At 42.9% G+C, this 24,868-nt stretch overlaps 1 protein-coding gene across 6 annotated transcripts in view; it reads left to right on the top strand.

The window, feature by feature from the left end:
* The window catches only part of RAPGEF6 (Rap guanine nucleotide exchange factor 6), an 808,967-nt gene that overhangs the window by 751,638 nt on the left and 32,461 nt on the right, over window positions 1-24,868 (top strand). For 4 of the 6 annotated variants that reach the window (XM_085618031.1, XM_085618032.1, XM_085618029.1 and 1 more), the window contains 3 exons: window positions 2,445-2,568; window positions 16,270-16,293; window positions 21,084-21,304. In XM_085618031.1, the coding sequence (XP_085474157.1) occupies window positions 2,445-2,568; window positions 16,270-16,293; window positions 21,084-21,304 (369 nt within the window). The remainder of the gene's footprint in view (window positions 1-2,444; window positions 2,569-16,269; window positions 16,294-21,083; window positions 21,305-24,868) is intronic. The other 2 variants (XM_085618033.1, XM_085618030.1) reach the window with 1 other exon arrangement.

The raw sequence follows: 24,868 nt of genomic DNA, 5'->3' as shown, positions 1-24,868 counted from the left end.
TTTGAAAGAATTGCACTCCAGCTCTATCCATCTGTAGGCTTTCACCTAAATGGCATCCGACATGCCAGTCGGTCCCGTGAGCACATATTTCAATCAAGAACCGAGGCAGCGCTCTACACTGCGACAGTCACTCATTCTATATCAATTCTAATCCTTCTCTCATGCCAATATCCAAAGCAGAATAGGCATTTATTAATTGCCGTAAAGTTCTCTTTAATTTAGTAAGCCAAAAGATGGACTTTCATCAGTTTATCAATTTGCCCATTTCCTGGCAGCATCAAATGCACACATTAATAAATGGTTTAGTTTTTCTATCTTCTCATACCATAGCTACATTCAAGGTCAGTTGTTGAAATGTGACGACTATATGAGATATAAGTGTTCTGGTTGGTGTCACGTCCGTATTGTAGGTTTGATTGCGATTTTGATTTTGTGTATTATAAGGAACTTTTTGTATTTATCGTAAGGTGAAACAAGCATTTGCAATGCACTTGGTCTCGTCTTTGGGGCTTTATAAGTATTTCAGCCATGCAGCATAATATGTGCAGCTGGCCGCCCGCCTTTTTTTTCTATTTATTTACTTATATAGCATTTGTGGCACCCAACGCTTGAACTTCACATGCTAAAAGCGAAAGCATGGCGTGCCATGACTGGTTAACAGTAAATACATAGAAAAGAAAGGTGGCCGTAGGACCTTGTCTGGGGTTCACATTGTCTTTCATCTTACCGGGTTGATGAACTGAGAAACATGACGTGGTGACCCAGGAGGGTGCTCGGTGTACTCCGCAGAGGCTGAGGGGGTGGTGGGAGCTGTGTACTGTCACAGACAGGGAGGGGGGGGTCAGTGTACTCTACACAGACAGGGGTGTCTGTGTACTGCCCACAGACAGGGCGAGAGGGTTGGTGTACTCTGCACAGGCAGGGGTGTGTGCATACTGCCCAGAAGGAAAGAGGGAGGGAGAGGGTCAGTGTACTCTGCACAGATAGGAGAGGGCTTAATACTTCCCAGAGACAGGGAGTAGAGAGAATCTGTGAACTTCTCACTGCCCAGCAGTGGCTCTGCATAATACAGAGAGACAGGAGGCACTGTGTACTGGTACAGAGACTGAGTCTGTGTAGCACTGACAGACAGCGGGGGTCCAGTCCATGCACCACTCACAAACAGGAAAGGTTCTCAGTGTTCACATACAACAGCTGCTCTGTGTACTGTGCACAGACCGGGTGGCTGTGTACTACTCATAGGACTCTACTGCTCACAGAGAAGAGAGGGTCGGTAGTGGCGCTGTGCACTATAGAAGACAGGAGGAGGTGGTCTATGCACTGCGCACAGACATCCAAGTCATCGAGGGGGGCACTGCGATCAATTCTCCGGGGGCCAGTAGCCTCGATCACTTGGCAGCTCTGAATTCCCGGAGTCAGGCACAGCTGCTGGGGGGGGGGGGGGGGGGGGGGGGGGTCTGGGAGCAGGCAGCCAGGCAAGCGCAGTCACCTTGGACATGCTGCTGTCCAGACTTCACCGCCTGCAGTCGCTCCTGCTGGCACAGAGGCCCTAACAGACGAGTGCTCATATGTGCCACAAAAAACACAGCACAACAGCTAGGGGGCATGGAGTAACGAAACAACATATTGATGCACAATATAAAAAAACGCCACATGGATGCTGAGGAGTAGTAATGGTGACAGGAGTACACAGGGTGTTCTCATTAGGAAACCTGTTGGGGTTGCGCGCTGTGTCCGCCCATAACGCTGTCTCCCGTAATTGAAAGAATAAATACGGGAACAAAAGAAACGCGGACAACGGGAGTGGGGTGGGAACAGGAAACTAAACAGAGCAGCGCTTGTGTGTTGGCTCTGGCTCCACCTAAAACAAGACTTCCGGAGCAACCGTGGGTTCTTTTCCGGTGCACCCTATGGATGTCACTTCTGGTACACTATGGCTTCGTAGGGCTACTTTAAAACAAGCATTTGCAATGCAATACGACTCATTTACGCGAGACGTATTTCATTAAAAATGCGGGCATTTAAGAAGGCACGAACGGGAGTGGTGGGGGTGAGAGTGGGGCGAAAAGTCACGAACTGCAGGAGGGGGCGGGGGGGGGGGGGCACTGGGCAGAAAATAGTGTTTGAGTAAAGGGGCCAATAACCAGGGAAGGATATAAATCACAACATGGCCCTCAGAAGGAGGGACTAGCAAGGCTAAAACCAACTAGAAGGAAGCATTTAAGATGTAAGCCAATCAAAAAGATGGGCGGAGAGTAGGCGGAGCTTCCAGAAAGTTTTTATGCTATAGTATATACTGCATGCGCGCTGCCACCCTAGGCGGACCTAAAAAAGAAATTATCAATTTGTGTCAGTAAAATTTCAAATGCTTTTTCTTGGTTTGCTGTGACTGCCCATAATGTTTTATGAAGTGCCGGTGTTTAATTTATTTTTTAATTATCCAGGAAATGATTCAAAGGTAGACGGGCTGATAAACTTTGAGAAATTGAGAATGATCGCCAAAGAAATTCGGCAAGTCATTCGAATGACATCGGCCAACATGGATCCAGCTGTGATGTTCAGACAAAGGTATGCGGTTTACTACATGCTCCACATTTGGGGCAAAGTTGCACATTAGCCAACAGGGACGGGGTGGTCATTTAAGGAAGGCATGTTGTTGGTTTTTTTTTTTTGGGAAACTTATGTTGTGTCAAACCAAAAAAGTGATATACATTTCTATGATCAAAGAAATACCTGTATGTGCTACATCCTGTCAAGATTTTCACCTTGAAACCTCAGTGAAATGTGTGGTAAGCATATTCCATTGTATCTTGATTTATTCCATAAAATATATACACATGGGCTACTCTTAAGATGTGCTGTTATTAGTAGACTAATTCCACTTCTGAATGTCTGGATCTTGCCCCTTAAACAGCCAGTTAGTAGTCATTTTTTGTTACAATGCCTCTCTGCTATATTAGCAGCCTCTAGTGTGTGGTTGTCCATCAGATTATTGAGGAAAAAAAGCTCATGTATATGTACCTTGACAAACTTGAACACACACATCCACACACACACCTATATATATATATATATATATATGTGTATATATATACGTGTATATATATACATATATATTTATATCATATATATATATATATTTATTTATTTATATATATGTGTGCTAACTGGACGAAGAAGTTATAGGGACATTATAGATAATTGAAAATGTCCAAACAGAACGTTTAAACTAACCAAACGACTGAAATGCACTAGTTATAGTTGACCCAAATAGCTATAACTCATGCCTTTGCCATGCAGTGTTATTGTCATTTCAGATGTAATTTGGGATGTTATCAATGCAGTTATTAAACATTTCATGAGTGATGGAATATGTGACGGTGTAAGCAGTGCATGGTGAGGGCGCGAGTTGTAGTTAATTAAGGGCACTAGTTATAGCTATTTTCAATCACTATAACTAGTGAATTTCAGTGGTTTTGTTACTTTAAAACATTATGTTTTTACTGACTTGTTCACCTAACTATAATGTCCATTTAACCTTCGGTATTTTCAATGAATTTCTAAGTTTTCTGTTTTTAAAAAAAACTAAGATATCATTAGAATTCCAAACTATAACGTCACTTAACCTCTGGATTTTCAGTGAATTTTCATGTTTTTTGTACGTACTTTGTAGCACCCTGGATACACAGATCCACCTGCTTGCTGCACTGGGGCTCATGATTGATCTGCGGATTCCCAGAAACCCTTGCAATAGCATATACTTTTTTTGGCTTTTTTTTTTTTTATTTGGCCCCAGGGTGTGTCACTCAGGGACCCCCTCCCACCAATATGGCTCAGGGGGTCAGGGTAACCCTACCCTACCCCCTTTTATCATTTTTTATCCTATATTGTGGGACTCGGGAACCAAATCCTAAAATGGCAGCTGGAACTTTTTCCGTCCGGTTGTGGCCAGCCAATCGCAATGCGAGCTTGAGCTCACGTATCCACCACAGTTGGTCTGCAGGGTCAAATATACATACATTTTGAGGCGTCATTTCTCAAAAACTACTGAATGGATTCACATCAAATCACAAAAAGCACTCTTTCGGAATCGAAATCTAGCTTTCTGCAAATTTGATGTAAATCCATTTAGACGTTTTTGTGGTATAGTTCAGTTTTCCTATGGAAAAGCGCATGGGAAAATGCGTTTTAGTACACCCCCCTTCCAGTCTAGGCTCCGGAAGGATGTCCAGTGGCAAAACCTCTCTGATTACATCTTATGCAGAGTGAAGGAACCCCCTCGGAGCAACACATGATGGCCAGGGCCCTAATGTAGTGTAATATGCTCTTGCATTTTCCTATAAGTGGGTAAGTTCCCGTTGACCACAGTAATCTACAGTTAACACAAGGATTCATAAAATGGCAGTACTGAAAATACATTTTTATTTATTGTTTCAAATTGTTTAAGATTGAACAATTGCTTCTATTTTTAGAAATGCAGTAATGTTCCTTTATTTTTTTGTTCCAACTGAGTTTGTTGTGTGATGCTTGGTCAACAAGTGCTTTGCCCCCTAATGGTGTGCAGGCATTGGGCTTTTTGAAGGCTTGTTAATGTACACTAGAATTTCTGGAGGTAGATTAGTTTACTTCATTGTCTGTTTTGCATTGCTCTACTTCTTGAGGGTTAGAAAGAAAAGTGTTGCCAAATCTCTAAAATGGTGGGATCGTTTTTCATATTGAGATGGGAAGCATTGAAAAGATTGATGTCCTGTTAGTCAAAAGTCAGAAAAGTCTCTTCGGGCAAGAGAAGCACTATGGTCCAAGCATAGATGTTCATATTCAGAAAATCTGTGGTAGCTAAAGGAAGGCAATTTATTTCTGCTCTTTTTACTGCAACTATATCACAGGTATCCAAGTCAGAAGAGTCTTGCCATGGTTCTTTATCTCTGTGCATCCGGACTCAAAAGAGCTTTAACCAATAAATAGTAGTCTACTGGAATTGATGTAGTTTACTTCAGGCTGCAGCTGAATGGGGCCTCACCATTTCCTTTTTAAAGTTTTGTTTTCCTATCCCATTTTTTCATTTTGTACTTTTCATAGTAAACAAAAAAGCTTCTAGATGCAATTTGGGTAGGTGATTAGGTAGGCCGCTAAAATTGCATATATGTTCTCAAGTAGCATGTTGGGGTCTCTAAGTTTTCCCTACTTGTAGCTCTCTTTTGAGTTAAATTCTTTCTTGTAGAATTACATAGTGTTCAACCACATGAGTGAATAATTGTGCTGGTTTGTGAAAAAGATGACAGATTGTAAAGATCAGTAGGAGGCAGCGTGCTGCCAGAGCTCATATTCGCACTCAAGGCCAAGTGACTCTACATGCAGCTATGTTGCAGAAAATGATAAACTAGTGATAGTTTGTGCATCTTTAGTTACCTGCTGATTAAGCTCATAGAACCATTTTGTCATTAAAAACGGCAGGGGATTAAATGCCGCCTCCTAACCATAGAGACAGTGCAGCTCTAACAGCAGACCAGCGGTAACGTCAAAACCACAGTGGAAGGTAATGATTAGCAGACATCCTGATAAACGCTGCCACAGATAGTGGTAGACAGCGTGGCATCAGTGGCAGTATTCATAGCCGGTGAGGGTACAGAGGGCTGAAATACTGTTGTTGGAACAATGGAAATTGCTGAAGAGGAGTTACTTTGCAGGCTTTTGAAACATTGAATATGCTTGTTCGCTTCTGGGAGAATGCTGGAAGCGATGCCGACGGACAATGAGCTAGGAGATGCCATGGATGATAGAGACAGCACTTGTTCGCTAACGCTACCAGGGCAACAAACAACTGGAGGATTGCAGCAGTTAAACACCAGCATAATCTCTAGACAGTGCGTAAGCCAGAAAAAAGAATAGCAGCAGGTTGAAGACTCAACGATGGGTAAGTCTTTCTTGAAAACTAATGATAAAAAGATTGTCAAAATGCAACAACTAGCAACAGAAATGAGCATTAGTAATGATCCAAAAAAAGAGTTGAAGCACTTGACCTGCCTGCATAATAAAACTGTGCAGGGTAGAAATTGGGCTTCTATCACTCAAGAGCTTAATCAGGCAACAGTACGTGCTCAAAATATAACATGGTAAGCATAGGGAGCACAAGAGGATCTAATAAACCAATAGAGGCACTGAGAAAACTATCCTTGGAGAGAGGCAGGGTCATCTTACTCTCACAGACCCTTCCACCATAAGGAGTGGGGGGATACATGGTATTAAGAAATGGCATTCCTCTCAGACACAGCCATGACTTTCACCAAGTGTAACTGCAACAAATGGTGGACGGAATGCTGAATGATTCAAACATTCTCCCTCAGTCAAGAGATCTGGGTTAAATCCATCGTTCTTTTGCCCACTGCGCCACCCCAGTTTGGACCCAGCCATATGCAAATCAGTCTTGAGCCTGTGCCTCATGGGAACAGTCCAGACCGAACTGCCAGGCCAGGTCCTCCCTGAACCGGAAACAAGCATCCTGGGACCGGTTTTAGGGTATGTCACCCTTCATCAGCCAGGCTAGCTTGAATCCAGTGGCACAGTGAGCAAGGGACCCACGTCTGGGCATACTAATCCCACTTAGGGCGAAAAGTGTAACTGCAACAAATGATGGACGGAACGCTGAATGATTCACACATTCTCCACCAGTCAAGAGATTTGGGTTAAATCCATCGTGCTTATGCCCACTATGCCACCCAAGTTTGGACCCAGCCATATGCAAATCAGTCTTGACCCTGTGCCTCATGGGAACAGTCCCGACCGAACTGTCAAGCCAAAAACAATGGATTTAGGCCCAGATTTCTGTACTGGGGTGAATGTATGACATTGTTCTGCATTCTGTCCATCAATTGTTCTTTTTGCATATGACTTTCACCAAGGTCTCAGCTCCACTATCTCCAATAATTTAGCTAAAGTAACTGAGACAATATGAGAAGTGTGTTACTATCGCCCTCTGTCAGTGCTTAAAGATCTTTGATAGAAGACCAAAGAGCAGTCATTGTTAATAAGATTGGGGGGTGGGGTTAGATTGGAAAGGAACAAATAGAACTGTCAACATCTACCACCCCTGATATTTCTGCTAAGATTGGGAGTGTTCAGTCAGTCACGAAAAATACTGAATTAACACTATCAAACCACTGTATAAACCTATGAGTAAGCTGCAAGCACCATCACTTAATATGCCAGGGAATCCGGAGGTTACCATACCTATTCATCAAAACAGATATGTACCACTGGAGCATTTTGAGCATTTCGAACAGCTTGGGAATGATAGAAAAAAATAATTATCCTTCCTCGCCTAATTTGGAAGATGAACACAATAAAAGGACTGATGTGACTTAAGAAGCTTCTGAGGCGGGCAATGAGCTAGCTTGTCAGAGAGTAAGTATGGGCTGGAGAGAACAGAAGAAGAATGTGACAGAAGTGCTGGAGAGAACAGAAGCGAGATTACTTGTAATACTCGACATGAGGAAACTTTGTTGGCTATTAATAGAATCGCACGAAAGAACAACAATCACAAGAATGGATCTTGTCGCTGCAATTTGAGGGTGGTAGGTTTTCCCGGTGGGGCTGAGACTGCATCACATGAATGGAAATACTGAGTAAATTGCTTAACAATATCCTTTTGTTAAATCGGACCAGGCAAGAGCTGACGATAATCCGAGTCCATTGAGTGCCTTTCCAACGAAATCCCAGGAGTGCAAGGTGCGCACTGTTCTCACCTGTTTTGCTCAATATTTGATGCAAGAGAGGACAATATGTGTAGCAAGGGGTAGGCATACTTTAAAAGCCAAGGTTTTTCATTTAATATTTGCCCTGATATGGTCTTTGAGATTGCACAGCGGGGTCACAGATGGAAGCACAAGCTCAGATAGTGCATCAGTCTAACTTGAGAGTATTTTAGTAGGGCGAATTTACGTTAGTTAAAAATATGAAGATTTTAAACTATACTGTCTGCTGGATATGAGCGCTTTTGGATGAGGGAGTGATCTGAGATCCTCCACTTAATCAGCAGTTGGATGCATTTCAACGTATCCAGAAGTAGGGTCGGTGATGACTACCTCCCTGCCCACAGAGACAAAGCCTTCTACAATAGGGTTTTTGGAGGGAGTAGAGGTCTGGACTGTCTGCATGTATAGGTATGTGTTTTGTTGCTACAATTGTTGCTAAACTTATAACTGCTAGGCAATTGCGAGGTGTGAACCCCCTGGAATACATACACTAGTGGAATGCACCATATTTGAAATTGAATTTGCAATCTAAAGCTAAAGACAGAGTTGGGAGGAAGGTTGGGCTGGAGGTAGATGGGCAAGTTTCATTGAGTGTTTTGTGATAATTTGTCAGTTTCTCTGCCCTTTGTTATAATTCTAAAAATATTTATAAATTTACAACTAAGGAATATGGAATGGAGCAGTAAAATTAACTTGCCAGAATTGTATTTTTTTTTAGATTGTTTTTTAGACTTTTCTCTATCTATCTCAATAAAAAAAGTTATTGCACATGTTCAAATACAGATATATGACTATATAAGTTGTTATAGTGGAATTACTATTTTCGTAAGCAAAAACCGTTCTTCGGTGTACATGAACTGTCAATGGTGTACGAAATTGTATATATATTTCAAAACTACGCTTATGGCGCAGACTGTGATTCACCATTAACTCACATAAAATGTTACACAAGATGCTGTCATAGTGAAAAGTTTCTCTGGTTAAGACATTTTTCTGCTCGAACTAGCCTCCAGCTGGCAAAAAAAGATACGAAGTTTTACTGTATAATGTTATTTTTCCAGGTCCTAGGTGTTGATTACCTGTATTGTTGAATACTGTTAGTGATACTGAGTCTATTTAAAATATGATTAAAACGTAATGCTTCACAAATTAGCACTGTTCTTAACTCCTGGCCCAATCAGTTGACTTACTATTTGGATACTTTTAATTTGTAAATCCTGAATTTCTGGTGGTTACAAAGAGAGAGCAATCTGGAATGAAACAGTGCAGCTGCTGACTGTTTTGACTAAAGAATCAACTGATACATCCTGGGTGCGCAGCTTTCAGAGCATGCCTCTGTTTCTATGAATGAACTGAAAAATAAGTCATTATTTTTCAGCGGTGCTTTCATATCTCTCACCAGGGTGTCCTTCTGTACCATGTTGGTTACCGTAGTTTCATTAGTACACATGGCCTTAAGCTTTTTTGTGCTTATTTAATTGATTAAGGGGCCCATCCCACATGAATGTTTGTTCGGAACACCAGGAAAAACATAAAAGTGTACTTTAAATTTATAGAGTGTATCATGCAAGAAATTAAATTGCGACACATGGGGCGAGAGAGGTCTGATTATGTCTCTGTAAAGATTCAGATTTTAACAAGCATTAGCAAAGCCACTAGGGCGTGGTTTAATGTGGTAATCTATATTTTTTTTCTAACGCAAGATGTTGTGGTGGTGCTAGTACTTTGGACAGTCTTTTTTTATTTACTGTAGCTTTCCTAATTCTCGGGGTTCCAATGGATTTATCTTCCTGAGAATCCTCACCTTGCACTTGCCTTTCTTAACATCCTTGCATATTTTAGACTACAGCAGACATGTTGGTGTCAATTCCTTTCCTATCACTGATGCCAGTCCGAGCTCTGACGACAATTCTTCATCTTTTGACTAGGACAAATGTCTCTGAATATTTAAGGTTTCAAACATTGTTGTTGTGACACAAGAATGTCTTTATCCAAACCACTTGATGTCTGCCTATGGTGCATGATCTCTGACCACAACTCTGCATCTACAAAGTCTATCATCTCTAATGCACCAAAAGGCCATTAGAAAGCGAGAGACCAAGTCATGTTTAGCCAGGGCCCTCGGAGACGCACCAAAGCATCCCCTGTCTACTCCAGGTTATCCTCCTGACAGAGAATAATCTCCCAAGAGATCTTCCCACAAAAGGCACAAAAACCAGAAGAACGAGAATTATTTTTCTTTGAGCTAATGATAGCACTCTTGAAACTGTTTGGAGTTGTGACTGCTTTTCCGTGTTTCATGGGAGCCTAATCCGACAATATAAAAACATTCTTCTCCATCTGCTGATCCAGTGCAGGGTAACACCTTCTTTCTGGCCATGTTAGATTAGCTCAGAATGTTTCTGGTATCTTCTGGGCTTCTCCCCAAGGTTTGGTGACTCTAGCAGCTCTGATGCCTCCCTACCCTGCTCCCTTCTCCACAGGCTCTGGCCTTGCTACCTAAAAATAACTTAGCCCAATGCACTCCTCCCCTTTCCTGTAACGCCGTCCTCATTGCTGCCCACAGAGCCACTCTTTGCGCCAGTTGAAATAACCTTGGTGGTAGAAGAGAAAGTCAGAGTCCTTGGCATAGCCTCTTTCTAGGACCTAGAGGTTCACCAGGATGAGGGAATTCTTCGGCTCAGACACCTTGGCAATGCCTGATGAGAATTTTAGTTATAAAAATGATAACTTGGAGGTAGATATCCGATTTCCTCCTTATAATTCTGATGATGGACTTTTTCTTGACTTAACAAAATGCAAGTGTCTTGGATTTCCCACCAGAAGGGGACATCCCTTACCTCTCTGACCCCTCTTCGGAAGAAGTCTGTGTTCACACAGCAGTGCAAAAACTGCAGAAGCTGTGCAGTAGAACTGGAGGACACAAAATCTAACATGTTATCTGTAATCTGCTTCCACAGCTACTGAGCCTTGGTTCCCCTTCATCAAGCCGTTAGTTAAGCTAGTCTTGGGTGCCTAGGACAATTTTAATCTTTACTTCAGGCTCACTTCATATGACAAATGCCATATGTGCCTTTTGGGCTGATATGCCAACTCTCTGTGAGAACTGGCAAAACTCCCAGAATGCATTAAGAAGCCCTTTTCCAACCTGGTCATTGATGGCTTGGTTGCTTCAAAACAGATTTTTAAATGTGGCCTGGATTCCGGTGACACGGAGGGCAGCTCCGTAGGCATATCACATTCAGTCGCCATGCCTACTGTGTTTTATTGGCTTCTTAGGAGATGTCCCAGCAGCCCTTATGCCCTTAACCTTTAATGTTGGTTGACTGTGCAGAGAAACGGCCAACCCCTCCCTGAAACATTTCAAGAAAAGTAGTGATACAGCTCTCTCGCAGGACCTAGCCACCAAGATACAACTGTTTTACCAACATTTCTTGAAATTTCGAGGCTATTGCAGTACAATGCAGTCTTGGCAAACACAATCCTCCGAGCCAGTGCTGACACCCATCAATCTCAACAGTGACGGAACAGAAGTCTTACTTTTTGGTCAGAAGCCCCATCTGGTGTCCTAGTGATCTCGTCCATGCCTCCACATCAGTGGAATCTTCCCAATAAATGTGATTTAACCAATGATGCTAAAATTAAATTCACTTCTCATGTGGCATATGGAAATTACTTTTATTTTGACATTACACCACCTTTTTGTATAGAACACTACAGCAAGATTTTTTTGTGTGAATGCACCTGGGATTTTTCAACCAAGAATGCACTTCACCAGCTTTGCCTGCTCCTTATCAAGAAGCACGTGCAATTCAAATCACTCTGTTTGGTCAATGCCACCATTACCAACACTGGCTTTCTCTACCTCAGAAAGAAAATTCAGAACTCTACATCTCTGTGCTTATTGCATTCAATATTGGCTAATCCTGTTGTAGGGCCTCGCATCAAGGAAACCAGATTGGGTGTCACCTTATGGAATTTGTTACCTCAATCCCTTAGAATTCATAAATGTCCCATGCTCTTCCGAAAGCTGGTTTTTCTACTAGCCACTTGATGCTTGCAGTACTTTCCTTTCTCTTAGTACCAGGATGCCCTTCCGAGTATTGCATGCTGTATAAAGGGTAACATAATATTAACTTTGCCTTTAGGTGCAAGGGTGGATCTAGAGGAAGGCAGCAACTGCATCAGATCCAGTCCCCACCATCCTCTGCTACCTCGAAACCTCTCTAACTCTCCACCCTTTCATCATCATTTTCCAATGGCAAGGCGTTCCCCCACTTTTCCTCCATTTGGGTAATGGTCATGACCGATTGCTGGGTTCTACAGCTAATCAGCTAAGTCAAAGCCCCACCCTTCCTGCACCTCCCTCCGGGTACCCCAATATCTGGTAGACAGTTATACTAACAGTAGATTGCATTTTTAGGCTATTCCAGTACAGTGCAGTCCTGGCAGAAACAACCCTCTGAGCCAATGCTGACCCCGATCAATCTCAACAGTGACAGAATCAAAGTTTTTTTGGTCAACAGACGCTGATATGGAGCCCCACGTAGTGGCCTATTGTGGTCTGTGGAACATGTTGAAAACATAAGCTTCACTATTGACAATAATCTTAACTTCTCCAAACACATCAACCAAGTCAAAGCCTGCTTTTTCTCTTTCCTTAGAATGCTAAGAAAAATTATCCTTTTATTTTCCCATTTCAATCCACCTGGATGAGGTGGAGGTCAGACTCATCTTGTCTCCTTTGGCGGAGAGGCACCACATCAGCTTTCTGGAACTGTGTGCTATCTGGTTGCCCCTCAGGGATTGTTTTCCTTCTTTTAAGGGCAGCCCTATGCACGTTTTGACAAACAATAGGCATGCCATATGGTACCAGTACAAGCAGGACAGTGTGGGCGATGCACAGAAACTGTGGTGTTGGCTGGACTGTCAGGGTATCTCGCTGACTATCAACCATCTGGCAGATTGTCTGAAACCCATGGTGGAAAAGCTCAGCAGATGCCATGTAGCTGACCATGAGTGGCTTTTGTACCCGGATGTAGTTCAAGTTGCCTTCAACCAGTGGTGCGTGCCTTGGGTAGATCTCTGTGGTAATGCAGAGAATACTTGTGGTTGAGAATTTTTCTCTCTAAAGTGTTCACTTCAAGGCTTCCTATCAGAAGCATTCTGGCTTTGGTGGGACTCTGTCTCCGCTGCCACGTCTTCTCTAAGACCTGAAGAAGGCCAAGATGGACGTGTCATAAAATTTCCTAATCGTCCTAGACTTGGCTAGAAGATTGTGGTACTCCAGTTTGCTGAGCCAAATCATTTGCTCTTCGCTATGGCTATCTCTGTAGCAGGAATTTCCTGTTTCACCGACAGGTCATGTTCCTTCATCTGAATCTATGCTACCTACAATTCCATGCATGGAGATTGAGCAGAACCAATTGATTTACCATAGAGGAGGTAGGTATCCTCTTGGTGGCAGGATTCCATCCACAAAGTCAATTTACTTCATTTAAGTTTGTGGTCTGGTGCATGGACTGTCTGATTATGCCATTGCAGGCTAAACCTTTTGATATACTGATATTTGTCCTGTCTTTGGTCCTACAAGCATTGCTGTGGGCAACAATAAAGGTTATTTGTCAGCTCTTTTGGTTTTTAAATATTTGCCTGTGTAATGCCTCACTATTTAAGTAGCCAGTTGTGGTATTTATTTATTTAAAGAGTTTTATATAGCGCTGGCTAGACCCCGAAGGTATCAGAGCGCTTTACATAAGGTTCAACAATGTAACAGAAAAAGATCAACAATTACACATTACGTCAAAAAATAGGCAATACATTAAGAGAGGAGAGAAAGGAGAGAGAAAAGTAGTGGAGGGGGGAAGGGGAGGTGAGAAAGGGAGGATGAGGGAAGAGACAACAGTAGAGACGAAAGGAAGTCTGTCTAAAGACCGACTGGGTAGGTGACGTCCAAGGAACGAATCCACGGCCCGTTTCCCTTTAGCTAAACCAGGTAGCTCTATCGGGCATCAGACAAAATAGTTCGGTCTCAAGTGGTGAGGGAAGAAGTTCACAGAAAAATCAGGGTGGGGACAAAGGGCAAGGGCAGGTGAGGGCAAAGGTCAGAAGCTGGAAAGAGTAAGAGCGGAGAGGGGTGAGGGGTGAGGGAAGGGAGAGGGGGGAGAAAAGGTCAGGAGAGACGTGGGAGAGTTTGACCAAAGTCCGGCTGGGTAGGTCAAGGAGGGAGTCCAAAGTCCATCTCCCCTTTAGCTCGCGAGGTAGCTCCACCGGGCATCGGCCAGAAATAGCTAGGTCTCAGCTGTCTAGGGAAGATAGCAGGGTAAAGGTCCTGGTGGGTGGGCAGAGACAGGGACGGGCGAAGGCTGGTTGAGGTCCCGACGGTGATAAATGATTAAAGATGGAGGAACGAGCATCGCGGAGGGTCTCACTGAGTCGACCATCTAGTGCTCAGGCAGGGGGTATGAGTCATAGCAAGTTCGAATACAGACAGTCCCCATGAATCTCTATGGCCCAGAAGGGAAGTTTTAGGGCGGCCATCTTAAGATCTGGTCAAAAACGCTGGGGCAGAGACAATTAGAGCCATTTGACATACAAAGATCGTCTTGGAGACAAAAGCGGCTCCACAGTGATAGGCATCTCCCAATCAGTGGGCACTGGTACAGCAACGATCGTCCAGCATGCCCAGGTCTCCTCGCGCAGCACCCCAGGAGAGGATGAGAAGCTCTGATTAGTCCTTGTTTCGCTGCTATTTTAGGGTCAGGCACCATCCACGAGGAGATCGTCGAGGAGTTTAAAAACCGTCTCACAATGAAGCGCTCCTCATAGCCAACTGGCAGCATCAGCGCAACTGACCAGAATCGCCCAGACTTAAGCAACAGTACGGTGATAGCGTAAAATGTGCTATGCCTTGGCTACGAAGAGGCCTCCTTATGACCTTCGAGTTCATTGTACTAGAGCGAAGGCCCTATGGCATAGGGAGATATGTTGTTTCAACTCTGGGCATCACCGGGCTGCTACATGGGCACCTGTCTAGATTCACTGGTTCACAGATAGGGTAATTTTTCCCCTAGGTCCTGGTGTCAAGCCCATTCTTCAGACCCTTCGCCTTTTGGTAGGCACTGCTTTGGTGAGCAATCGTTAGATTCTGCACACAATCATAGTTCACAGTCTGTTACTTATGTGATAAACGGATATCAGTACGCTGGAGTAGCACCTATATATAGCTCGTTGCTTTCACCTCCGGAGGTGGGGCGAGATCACTGTAGAGTCCAATGGTGCCACCTTTGCTGGAAAGTTTCCAGTTCAAGTCTAGCACCGGAGGGAATTCAAAAGGTAAAGAATATGTGGTTAAATAGACTTTCCACAAAAAGAGTCACAAAGTAAGGAGTTTGTTCTTTCAAAGCAGTCAGATGTCTGGAAGGGGTATTCTTAATTTGAGAGATCTGTGGTGACATTATGAAATTCACCAGAAATATCATTACCAAAGGCAAATAACTTTTACTTTTGCAATATTAGCAGCTAAAAGCATGCTATGTAACTGAGAACACGGCTATCGGTGATAATGGCGTATCAAGCCATCTACTGCTGTTGTGGAACAGAAAATGTGTATTTTTTAAATAAAGTTTTAATGCTTCAGAGCATAGTCTTCAGCATCTTGGTATCTAGATTTGTGTATTATGTGCAGTGAAACCTTTCATTTGTTGAACTATAGGAGAAAGGTGAGGATTGCAGTGTGCTGTATACCCAGTGTACTTAAATTCATGGGGGCTGTGTTCATATTGGGAATATTGGGAGCATTATTGAAAATGTATGCCCTGCTTGTTGTTAGTCAGGGAAAGTCGGACAAGGTCAGTCTGAGCAGAAAACGTTGTTATTGTGTTGGCAGCCTTGAGTGTGCTGTGCTACGTACCTTGTTGGACTGGGTACAGCAATTCCGAGCAAGAGGTGGTACATCGACGTTTCTTTGAATAAAAGAAGGCCTTTTAGTTGGTGTAGGTGAACAAACAGTAGAAGCCACAAAACTGATTGGAGGATACGGATAGTACATAGTTATAATTTAGGGTAGTGATTATTTTTTATTATATTACTGCATTTGAACCTATTGTTTTTTTGGACTTTCTTTGAACAATACCTTAATCAAATGACTTAACATGCCTATCCTTCAAGCTGTACTCGACTCCGAGTCCTCCCTTCCCTTCCCACATTCATACTTGGTTATCCATTGGCTTCTTGTTGCAGCATAAAGCCTATGCTTGGAAAGATCAACGGGATCTTGTAGCTGGAGCCAAGCACCAAGCTGATCATTTGTCTGTCTGTGTTCACGGAGCTACATTTGACATCTGCTTCTCATTAGCTCTGTCTTTGTTTGTTTGTGGTGGGTGAATTTTCATATAGTAGACATTTTTATGTTCCTTTTCTGTCATCATCTTTCCTTCCTGACTCTTGACTCTGCTCTTTTTCCTGTGCTTCCCTATTGAAAAACACGTGCTTCAATGTATGTGGCTCTTGCTTACAGGAAGAAGAGGTGGAGGAGTCTGGGGTAAGTAGTGAGATGAATGCAACAGACCTAAGGTTTGTTAACTTTTAACACATTGCATCCTTCTCATTAGTGCATGCACCTGAAATGCAGCATGCATTTTATTAACCATTTTCCTTGTTCTTGTAACCAGTAGCTACTAGTGTTTTATAAACAATGAGACGACACCGCTGAACTTGTTAACAGGTATCTTATTAGGGATCCTGGGATTCGCTGATCATTGGGTTGATTGCGAGCTTGGAATGTGAAAACCTCTTTCACAATCAAGGGATTTTCTATCTTTGACTGCCACGTTAGGGAATAGTTTTCCCTATCGCATTCAACCAAAGCCTGTCCAGCAATATGGATCTAGTCTATCCTCATCATTAATTCACCACAGGTTATAACCAATGCTTCGCGGCAAGATAACCTCCCCATGTAATACAGCACAAGACATATTGTTTCATAAAGCCGAGAAGACCACGTACAGTGACGGTGCTAGAATGATGTGCACTGTGAAAAAGCTTTTTTGTGGAACTTGCGCTATTCTACCTAGAATGGGGCCCACATTCTTGAATTTCTCCTTTATAGATAAGACATTCTGATTAACATTATAAAGGCAGCATTATTCCATTCTCAGAAACTAATAGTCCCTGTGTCTTACTATTGGGATACAGCTACCACACAGTTTCTTTTTCCACTAGCACAGAAGGACCACCACACAATGTGTGTCTCCTTCTCTTCTTGGCAGCCACTCAATTTTGAAATAAGTTTTGAATCCATTACCAGTATTGAAGATTATTCCAACTTCCAAAGGCTACTTTAATTTTACATGTTTATTAAGAAAGTTAATTTGGGATCCCAGAGTCTTTAAACTACATCAATGAGGGTAGAGGACCTTCTCCCCTCCCCCTAATTTTCTCAACTTTCTGTGGAACTGAACAAATAAAACACATAGATGTTTGGAATGAGCAAGGTCACACCTAAAATCTCTGTCAAACACCCACTGCATGAAACTCCAACACACTCTTGAGACTACTCAGCTGTGGAGTCCTAGAGCGGTTCCATTCGCCCCCTACCCCCGATCAAGAACAGAATCTCTTTGGTGTGACTCTTAACTGTACCCATAACTACTCGATGACACTGTTGAAGACACCAGCAAGACTGTCTGAGGACTTGAAAGCGCTAAAAGGCGAATCTTTCACTAGCCCATGAGAGCACCTCATTTTTATTTGAGTGCCACCCGACATCTGTCAACCATGTGCAATGGGTGATTGCACAGAAAGAGCTCTCAACAATAACAATTACTAAAGTTCAACACATGTTCTATGATTGGAACAAGTTGAACGACTATTTTAGATGTAGAATCTGATGGGCTTGATTGCTGGGATTGGCACATATCTAGCATCAGGATCACATGAACCGGTGGCCCGATGAAGCTGACTAGTAATACATCCCGACATGCCTACTTATGCCTCAAATGTGCAGGAATGAGCTCTTGAAGCGATGAAATTAGGGAGTAGATTGTGCGGGTATTATTACTCCAGCCAATGGTGTAGCCGTAGGGTATTATTTTCTTATGACTTCTTTTGAGCTGTGGAATAAATAGAGGTGACATTAATGCAACATTCACAATAATCCCTTTGTGCTGTAATCTTTTTTTTAAACAGTTTTTTTTTACAAGGTCATATTGGGATAATAAAAACGGATATATTTGCTAATAATCTGTTGTGGACCCAGTTTCGTGTTATGTTTTCAGAATTTTGTGTTACCTGGCAACCTCCCCGTAAGTGCTTTTACAATGCAACATTCATAATTAAAAATCTGTCAAAATGTTTAGTTTAAGGTTCTGCTGTGTGGGTGGCTTGTTTAATTGCACCTTCTGAAGTTTCAAAATGTTGAGTATTGGCAACTTCTTGTGACCATTTCTCCGTGCCTTCTAAAAAAAATGGCAGGCTTGCTTTGTGTTGTTTTTGTATGCACTGCAATCAGCCACACGCATTGGCTTTGTCTGTTTATTTTCTCATAGTGCTGACATTCTGTTGTTTAAAGGCGACACAGTATTCATATGATAAAGTATATAGATAATCCAGTTTACTGGGAGAAATACATCTTAATTGCAAGTTGCCCGTTTTGAGTGGAGATGGTGTTTTGTATTGAGGAGTTTATATACATTCTTGGACTCTTACTGATTTGTATGCTTAGCTCCTAATAACACATTAAACAAATTAATGGAAATGACCCCTATCCCAGGCAGCCTTGTTGTTAAAAGGTCATAGATGGCCCTCTTTAATCCTGTGCTGCAATGAGAAAATTGGATTTCCCTTGCATAGAAAAAGCTGATGTATACATGGCCACGGTGGTAATTTTCTGATGATAGACTAAATACAAGCACTCTTCCAGTCTTAAACCTCAAATATGGCTCTGCCAGTTATTGCCTTCTTGATGAGATTCTTTTCAGGAGACCACCCTTTCCTTCCCAGGCCTCTGAATAGAGCTTCCTTATTCTTCGCACTATGTGTCTTACTAGCTGAAGCATTCCAGCTGAGCTATGCCTAGCTTAAGACTTACAAGCTTTTAGTTTTTCGGTCACCACTTCCCATAGGTCTTGGAGGCATCCCAGGTCATTTTCTGTTCATCTGCATCTGCTACTCTGCATGACTTGTCCAGTCCAGAATTAGACACCTGCTCTGGGCACTCTTGATCCTGTCCACTTGCTGTATGTATAATGGGTTTTGACCTTTATCGCAGCTATGAAGCAGGAATTCATACTGAAGCCAAGGGGACTTCCTTCTCCTTCCAAATATTCAATCCCAGTACACAGTTCGTCTGTGTTCTCTGTAATCAGTACTTGTATTGCACTCTTCTTTAAAGATACCACCATCCAGATGAACACTCGTGTTATTTTCTTTTTTAAATCAGTTCTCAAACACGTTTGTCTTTATTTCTAAGTAGTCTATTCCCCACTCCATTTATTGCATTTCTTCAAAAGAGAGGATATTTTTGTTTGGTCTACTGAAATCCCCATGCCTTCGCCCCACACAGTGCAGAGATGTGGGGTCTTCTTTTTATTTTCGACTTCCTCTTTTATCTCTTTACAGTTTGTTTGTACTCCTCAAAAAACAGTTTGTGGCAGAATGTTAACACCCCAGACCTTCTGCCTTTAGTCATTGCGGCATGATCTTAGGGGGGCCTCGTTTACACTATGTCCCCTCAGTGACTTTACTGCTTGATGATCTATTCCTCTCCTTTCCTCGCAGCCTCACAAAAGTACATCGATCTTACTTTGCTATTCCAACTTTTACCTTCTTTGTTTTTCCAACCACTTTCTACCTCATGTTTGCTCTTTCCCTACATGGTTGCTGCGCCTTCACCTTTTCACGTCATGCACACCACAGTTGTCTCCTGGTTCCACAGCTCTCTTGGCTTTAGCACAGCCCTACCCCCACCACTGTACAAATGTGTGTACTGGCCGCTGAAGTAGGTTGATGCACACGTTACTGCCCTCTTCAGTACACTACTAGAGATGTCCTGCTCCTCAATTATTTCTGGCCACATGCACTTGTTCCTTCTTTAGGTCACCTCGTTTACAGCTGTTTAGTTCACTTGTTATTCTGTCTGTAGGAACTTACCCACCAATAGCGCGACAAGTGCAGTAGCACCAGGGGCTTGCTGCTGTGAGAGGCCCGCCCACTGCACCTCAGTTAAGACTGTTTTTTACTAGCCAGTCAGCCCTTGTGGGGGCTGGGGTTGTTTTCCTTTACTGCCCTTGCCATCCTTGCTACGCCATTTTATATTTGTTTGGCCTGTTGACAATAATGTATTTGCCTTGGTTATTTAAAAAACAGAGCAGCGCTTTCTGTGAAATCTGTTCTTATAGGGCATCCGGTTATGTGTGTTGTGAGCTGTGTTCGTGGTCATTGTAGTGACCTGGCTTGGTGTAGGTGTGGGAGATCAGAGGCAGTGCAGACGCGTCCGGTCACACCGCCTCCCTCACCTTAGCTCTGAACCCAGAGGAGATCCTTCAGAGACAATCGGGAGAGTCAAGTGAACACTGCACAGCTTCACTCCACACTGACCAGGTCAACAGACACATGAAAGTGGCCTACTTTCTCAAGCTCTCGGAAGAGGCAACATATTTCGTAGAGAAATGAGGATAGAGCGTAAAAGAAGAGGAGGAACAGAAATGTAGTGTCTGCAAAATACGAGGCATCCTATCTTCCCTGCTTATAGCTTCTCTGACAACCACGTTTTAGCCCATCAGGCCTATACTCAATATACTTTTTATGTTTTAGATCAGTTTCATTTTGTTGTAAGTTTTTTTTTTTTTAACTTCACTAGTGCTGTGCTTCCAGGAAGGTGAAAGTGGATTGTCTCTGTTTGTGGATTGCCCTCAAATGACAGCAGTGTAAATTCATGTCATCGGCAGCGCGTCAGCAGGGGGTAGAGATTGCCTACAGCCGCCACACCAGAGATGTCTGGATTGTCTTTGATGGACGTTGAATCTTTTTAGAGCCGATTGCACATTGGATTTTTGCTTACTTTAGAACTAATCACTTCCCTTTCCTGGTTGCAAAGCATAACAACAGCCCAGCAGAAGCATATAAACCATCCCCATTTTTTAAACATTAATATCCGATCTACTTATATGGAAAGCGTCTCCAGCTGCTGTATGCCATCATACTAATTCTGTTCTGCTTGCATTAAAATTAACTGGAACAACAATAACTGAACTTAACCTAAGCTTTTGGTACTTCGTTTTCTCTTTCCTAGGGGTTCGCTAATGTTTCTCGCATATTTTTTTACTCTTGCAGGTCTCTGAGCCAGGGCAGCACCAATTCTAACATGCTGGACGTGCAAGGAGGCGCCCACAAGAAACGTGCCCGGCGCAGCTCCCTTCTCAACGCCAAGAAGTTGTACGAGGACGCCCAGATGGCCCGGAAAGTGAAGCAGTATCTTTCCAACCTGAATGTGGAGACAGACGAAGAGAAGTTCCAGATCATGTCCCTGCAGTGCGAAGCCTCCTACAGCACTTGTGAGTGATGTTTTCATGAAGTTGAGAAAAGCCGGGTTGAGCTCACTACCAGTTCAAGGGGACAGTTTCCTCCCAAATCTGTTTCGTGCATTCTTTGTACAAATGAAATGAAAATCAAATGCATTTTTTCAGCGTCTCCCTTAAACCCACTCTTTGCAGTGGGATTTTCAGTTGCTTTATGTTTGCCTTGTTTGTGTAGTTCTTCTGAAATTGTTTACTCGGTGAGATGAATGTGAAAAAGCTTTTAGGAGTGACTCATCCCTCACCTAATGACACATATGCAAATGTTACTTTCAGATAAAACTACAATGAAAGGGCTGGATTGAAACTGACAGCATCATCCTTCCACTTGTCCACAGCTAAAAAAAAACGAGCCCACCTTGGGTTTATTATTGACTACATTGTAGGCTGCGTAGAGACTGTCAAGGGAATAAACTTGTATTTTCTGTCGTTATGCTTTAGACCTAAAACATGTCCCAAAGTTCGTTTGAGAAAAATTGGATACCTGCATGCCTGACGTAAGATGAATTAGGGGTCTTGAAGTAAATTTATACTGGTTGTTTCTGTCTGGGATGCAGCTAGGAATACATGTTTTGAGATCTCTGCCAAATCTCACTAATGTATTTTTTCCGAGTTTGAGGTGTTGAAGCGTGTTTTCCTGCCTGCGTTTGCCTGCACCTGATTTGTTGGCCCTCACTGGGGTGGGACTTCGCCCCCCAGCTTCTCTTGCTCTCAGGAGAACCCAGACTCTGGCAATCGCACTATAAGAGCGCAGACGGTTTCCTGCAGTGCCGGGCGCACCCGGACCTAGGGAGGGCCTGTCTGCGCCCAGCTGGGCCACCCCTCTTACAACGGTTGTTTGGGCTGAGTTATATTCTCCGTGATTAACCTGCCTGCGGCTAGTCTGCAAGGTGATTTTGATAGTCTGCAGTTTTCTCTTCTCTGACAGTCATCTGTGTGGGCAAAAGAAAGGGGAATGTGGTGAACATGGTGGATAAAAGGCACAGAACTCAGTACTCTATCCTAACCTTCCATAATAATGCCGTTGGGACGTTATCGAAGGAAATAATGCAGATGGTAGGTCAACTGGCCTCCTTCCCCCTCAAACACTAATAGCGTGGCTACTTGTGCTGAGGTGCAGCCCCTGAGTTTAACTGCTCAGGCTATTTCAAATGTTCTTCTTTTGAGAAGGTCCATGGAAGAGGCGCCTTCACTGGAGTTAAAGTCTCATACTATAAACGGTCCCATTCAGGCTGTTGTCCCAGAAGTGATTATAAAACAAAAGAATAAGACTCCTGTATCAATGATTCAGACACCCTTCGGGAAAAAAGGTGGGGGGAAAAGCAAGAAGACAATTGATTTGGACGCAACCCCTGTGGACTCAGGCAGTACCCAAACTGGCTTGCATTATACAGCCTTAAAAAATTGTTGGCGTTGTTGAGTCCCTTTGTGCACGTTTATTCAGCTTGGAGGAGAGGATGGGGAAATTGGAATGGGGCATGGGCAATATAGTCAACCTATTGGAGAACCTGGAGCATAGAATTTGCCATGTGATGCCACCACCTAGCGTTCCACCACAAGTTTCTAATCCACTGCACACCAGGCCACATCATGGTCCAGCCCATAGAGCCCTTTTAGCTCCTGTTGATTGGGATAGTTGTTGTGATGCCCCCTTGCAGAGCACGCAGGAGGGCGCCAATTGTTCTAACATCCTGCCTAAAACAGGGCACAAATTGTCTATTCCTATTAATATTCCCATTGGAGTCCCTGTAGTTCCTAATACTTCTGTTCCTAATAGAGGAGGTTCCTCCCCATAATTCTAACTGCCATCCTGCACAGGCCCACACGTCTAGTACTAGCGCCTTAAATCCTTCGAAGGTTGTCCTGCAATTACACCCTTAATCAACATCCCATGTTCTTATTTTGGTCAATGTGCCACCCCTCAAAGAGGGGGTGGAAGAAAACTAAAGTATGATTAAAAAATAAAGTGACCCACTGGATCTCGAATCAGAGGAGTCTCTTACCTTCGATCCTATTCAAAGAGATCATCGTGACATGCAAGGTGGGATGGAATAGGGATTCTTCTCAACCCTGTTCAGTTGATTGCATTGTGAGCAATTGTAGAAATCCCAAGTTGGTGGAGCAGATCTTATTTAACAGCAGGCCTAAATTTTCAATCAGGACTGACATTCTACTCCATCCCTTGAGTTTCTTTTACCCACCTCCGCGCATTAGGTCTTCCCTAGAGGTGGCATCTAGCCAGTCTTTGCAGGATTGTTGCTCAATTTTACGTCGCATAGATCCAAATTCTGATAACCAGTTTAGCAGTAGATTTGCTTCCTTAGCACAGCTCGATGAGCAAGACTGTTGTTTAGCCATGCTAGAGCCTGTATAATGTGGGGGATGAGGCATTGCCCCTGACCAGTAGGTCTCTTGGGATATTGTGTTGGAATGTTACAGAGGTTAGTGATATTATGCTAGACAAGCTTGGGGGATGAGATTGCTGAAACCCTATGGGATTATTTGCCTACAAGAGACCTTGGATGTTTTGGAAGACCTGCATATGGATGGTTACGCAACTTTTTTCATTAATGCCACGCCTTTGTCACACGGCAAACCTAAGGGGGGGCCTCGTGATGTTTCTAGAATTGGGCTTAAGATGTAAAATGGAGACTGTCCCTTTTGACTCATTTAATATTCTGTGTGCGCTTTTAATTTTCTTCAACAATATCAGGCTGCTAGTGATAAATGTTTACAGCTCTGTTTCGTCAATTAACCCCGCTGCTACAGAAGTAAGACATTTTAGGGAAAACTATTTTATGTGCTTCCTACATTGATCTTATTATTGAGTGCTTTTAATTTGCTCCCATGCATGTCGTGTACCCTAATGTGGAGAGTGTTGTCTATTTAGTTAACTCTGATTGGGTGCATTTTATTCATTCCAGGCAGGAGGACATTTTAAATCATTTATTTGCGGTATTTAATCTCATTAATCTATTAATTAAAGAAGAGTTTAATTCTGCTGGTGCAGGGCCAGCATTTAAGGGTAGAGGTTTTAGCACCATTATTGATTTTATCTTAGTGTCAACTAGCTTATTTTCCTCCCTTTTTTTATTTTTAAAAAACGTTTTTATTAGTTATTGTGGGTTCAAGCCATTCGGCATCAGGAAATCCATACAGATATATCAAGATTTCAACATTACATAAGTTCGAGAAACAACAGAGCAACATGGTAGGACTTTTCCTGTAGTTAGTGAAAATTGTTGGAAAATAGAAATCACATATTAAATAAACTATACCGCCAGGGCTAGTCAGAATATAGCAACAGCAGATATCTGCATCAAAACTGTATAATGTATTTAGCAGATGAAAGTCCCCACAAACTAATCATCAAAACTTTAACTTAGCAAACCAATCCCATGGTCACATCCTCCCTCCCAGGTCACACATATAGAAATTCTTCGACTTCGGACTGCTTCTAATATCAGGGGATTACGGTATACTTCACAAAGGAGGGCCACAACTGCAGCATCATCATGGTCTACATGTGTGATCTCCGACATC

This window comes from Triturus cristatus, chromosome 7 (assembly GCF_964204655.1).
Source record: "Triturus cristatus chromosome 7, aTriCri1.1, whole genome shotgun sequence".
NCBI classification, from domain to species: domain Eukaryota; kingdom Metazoa; phylum Chordata; class Amphibia; order Caudata; family Salamandridae; genus Triturus; species Triturus cristatus.
Note: the sequence above shows the minus strand (reverse complement) of the source record. Positions and strands in the feature narration are given on the sequence as shown.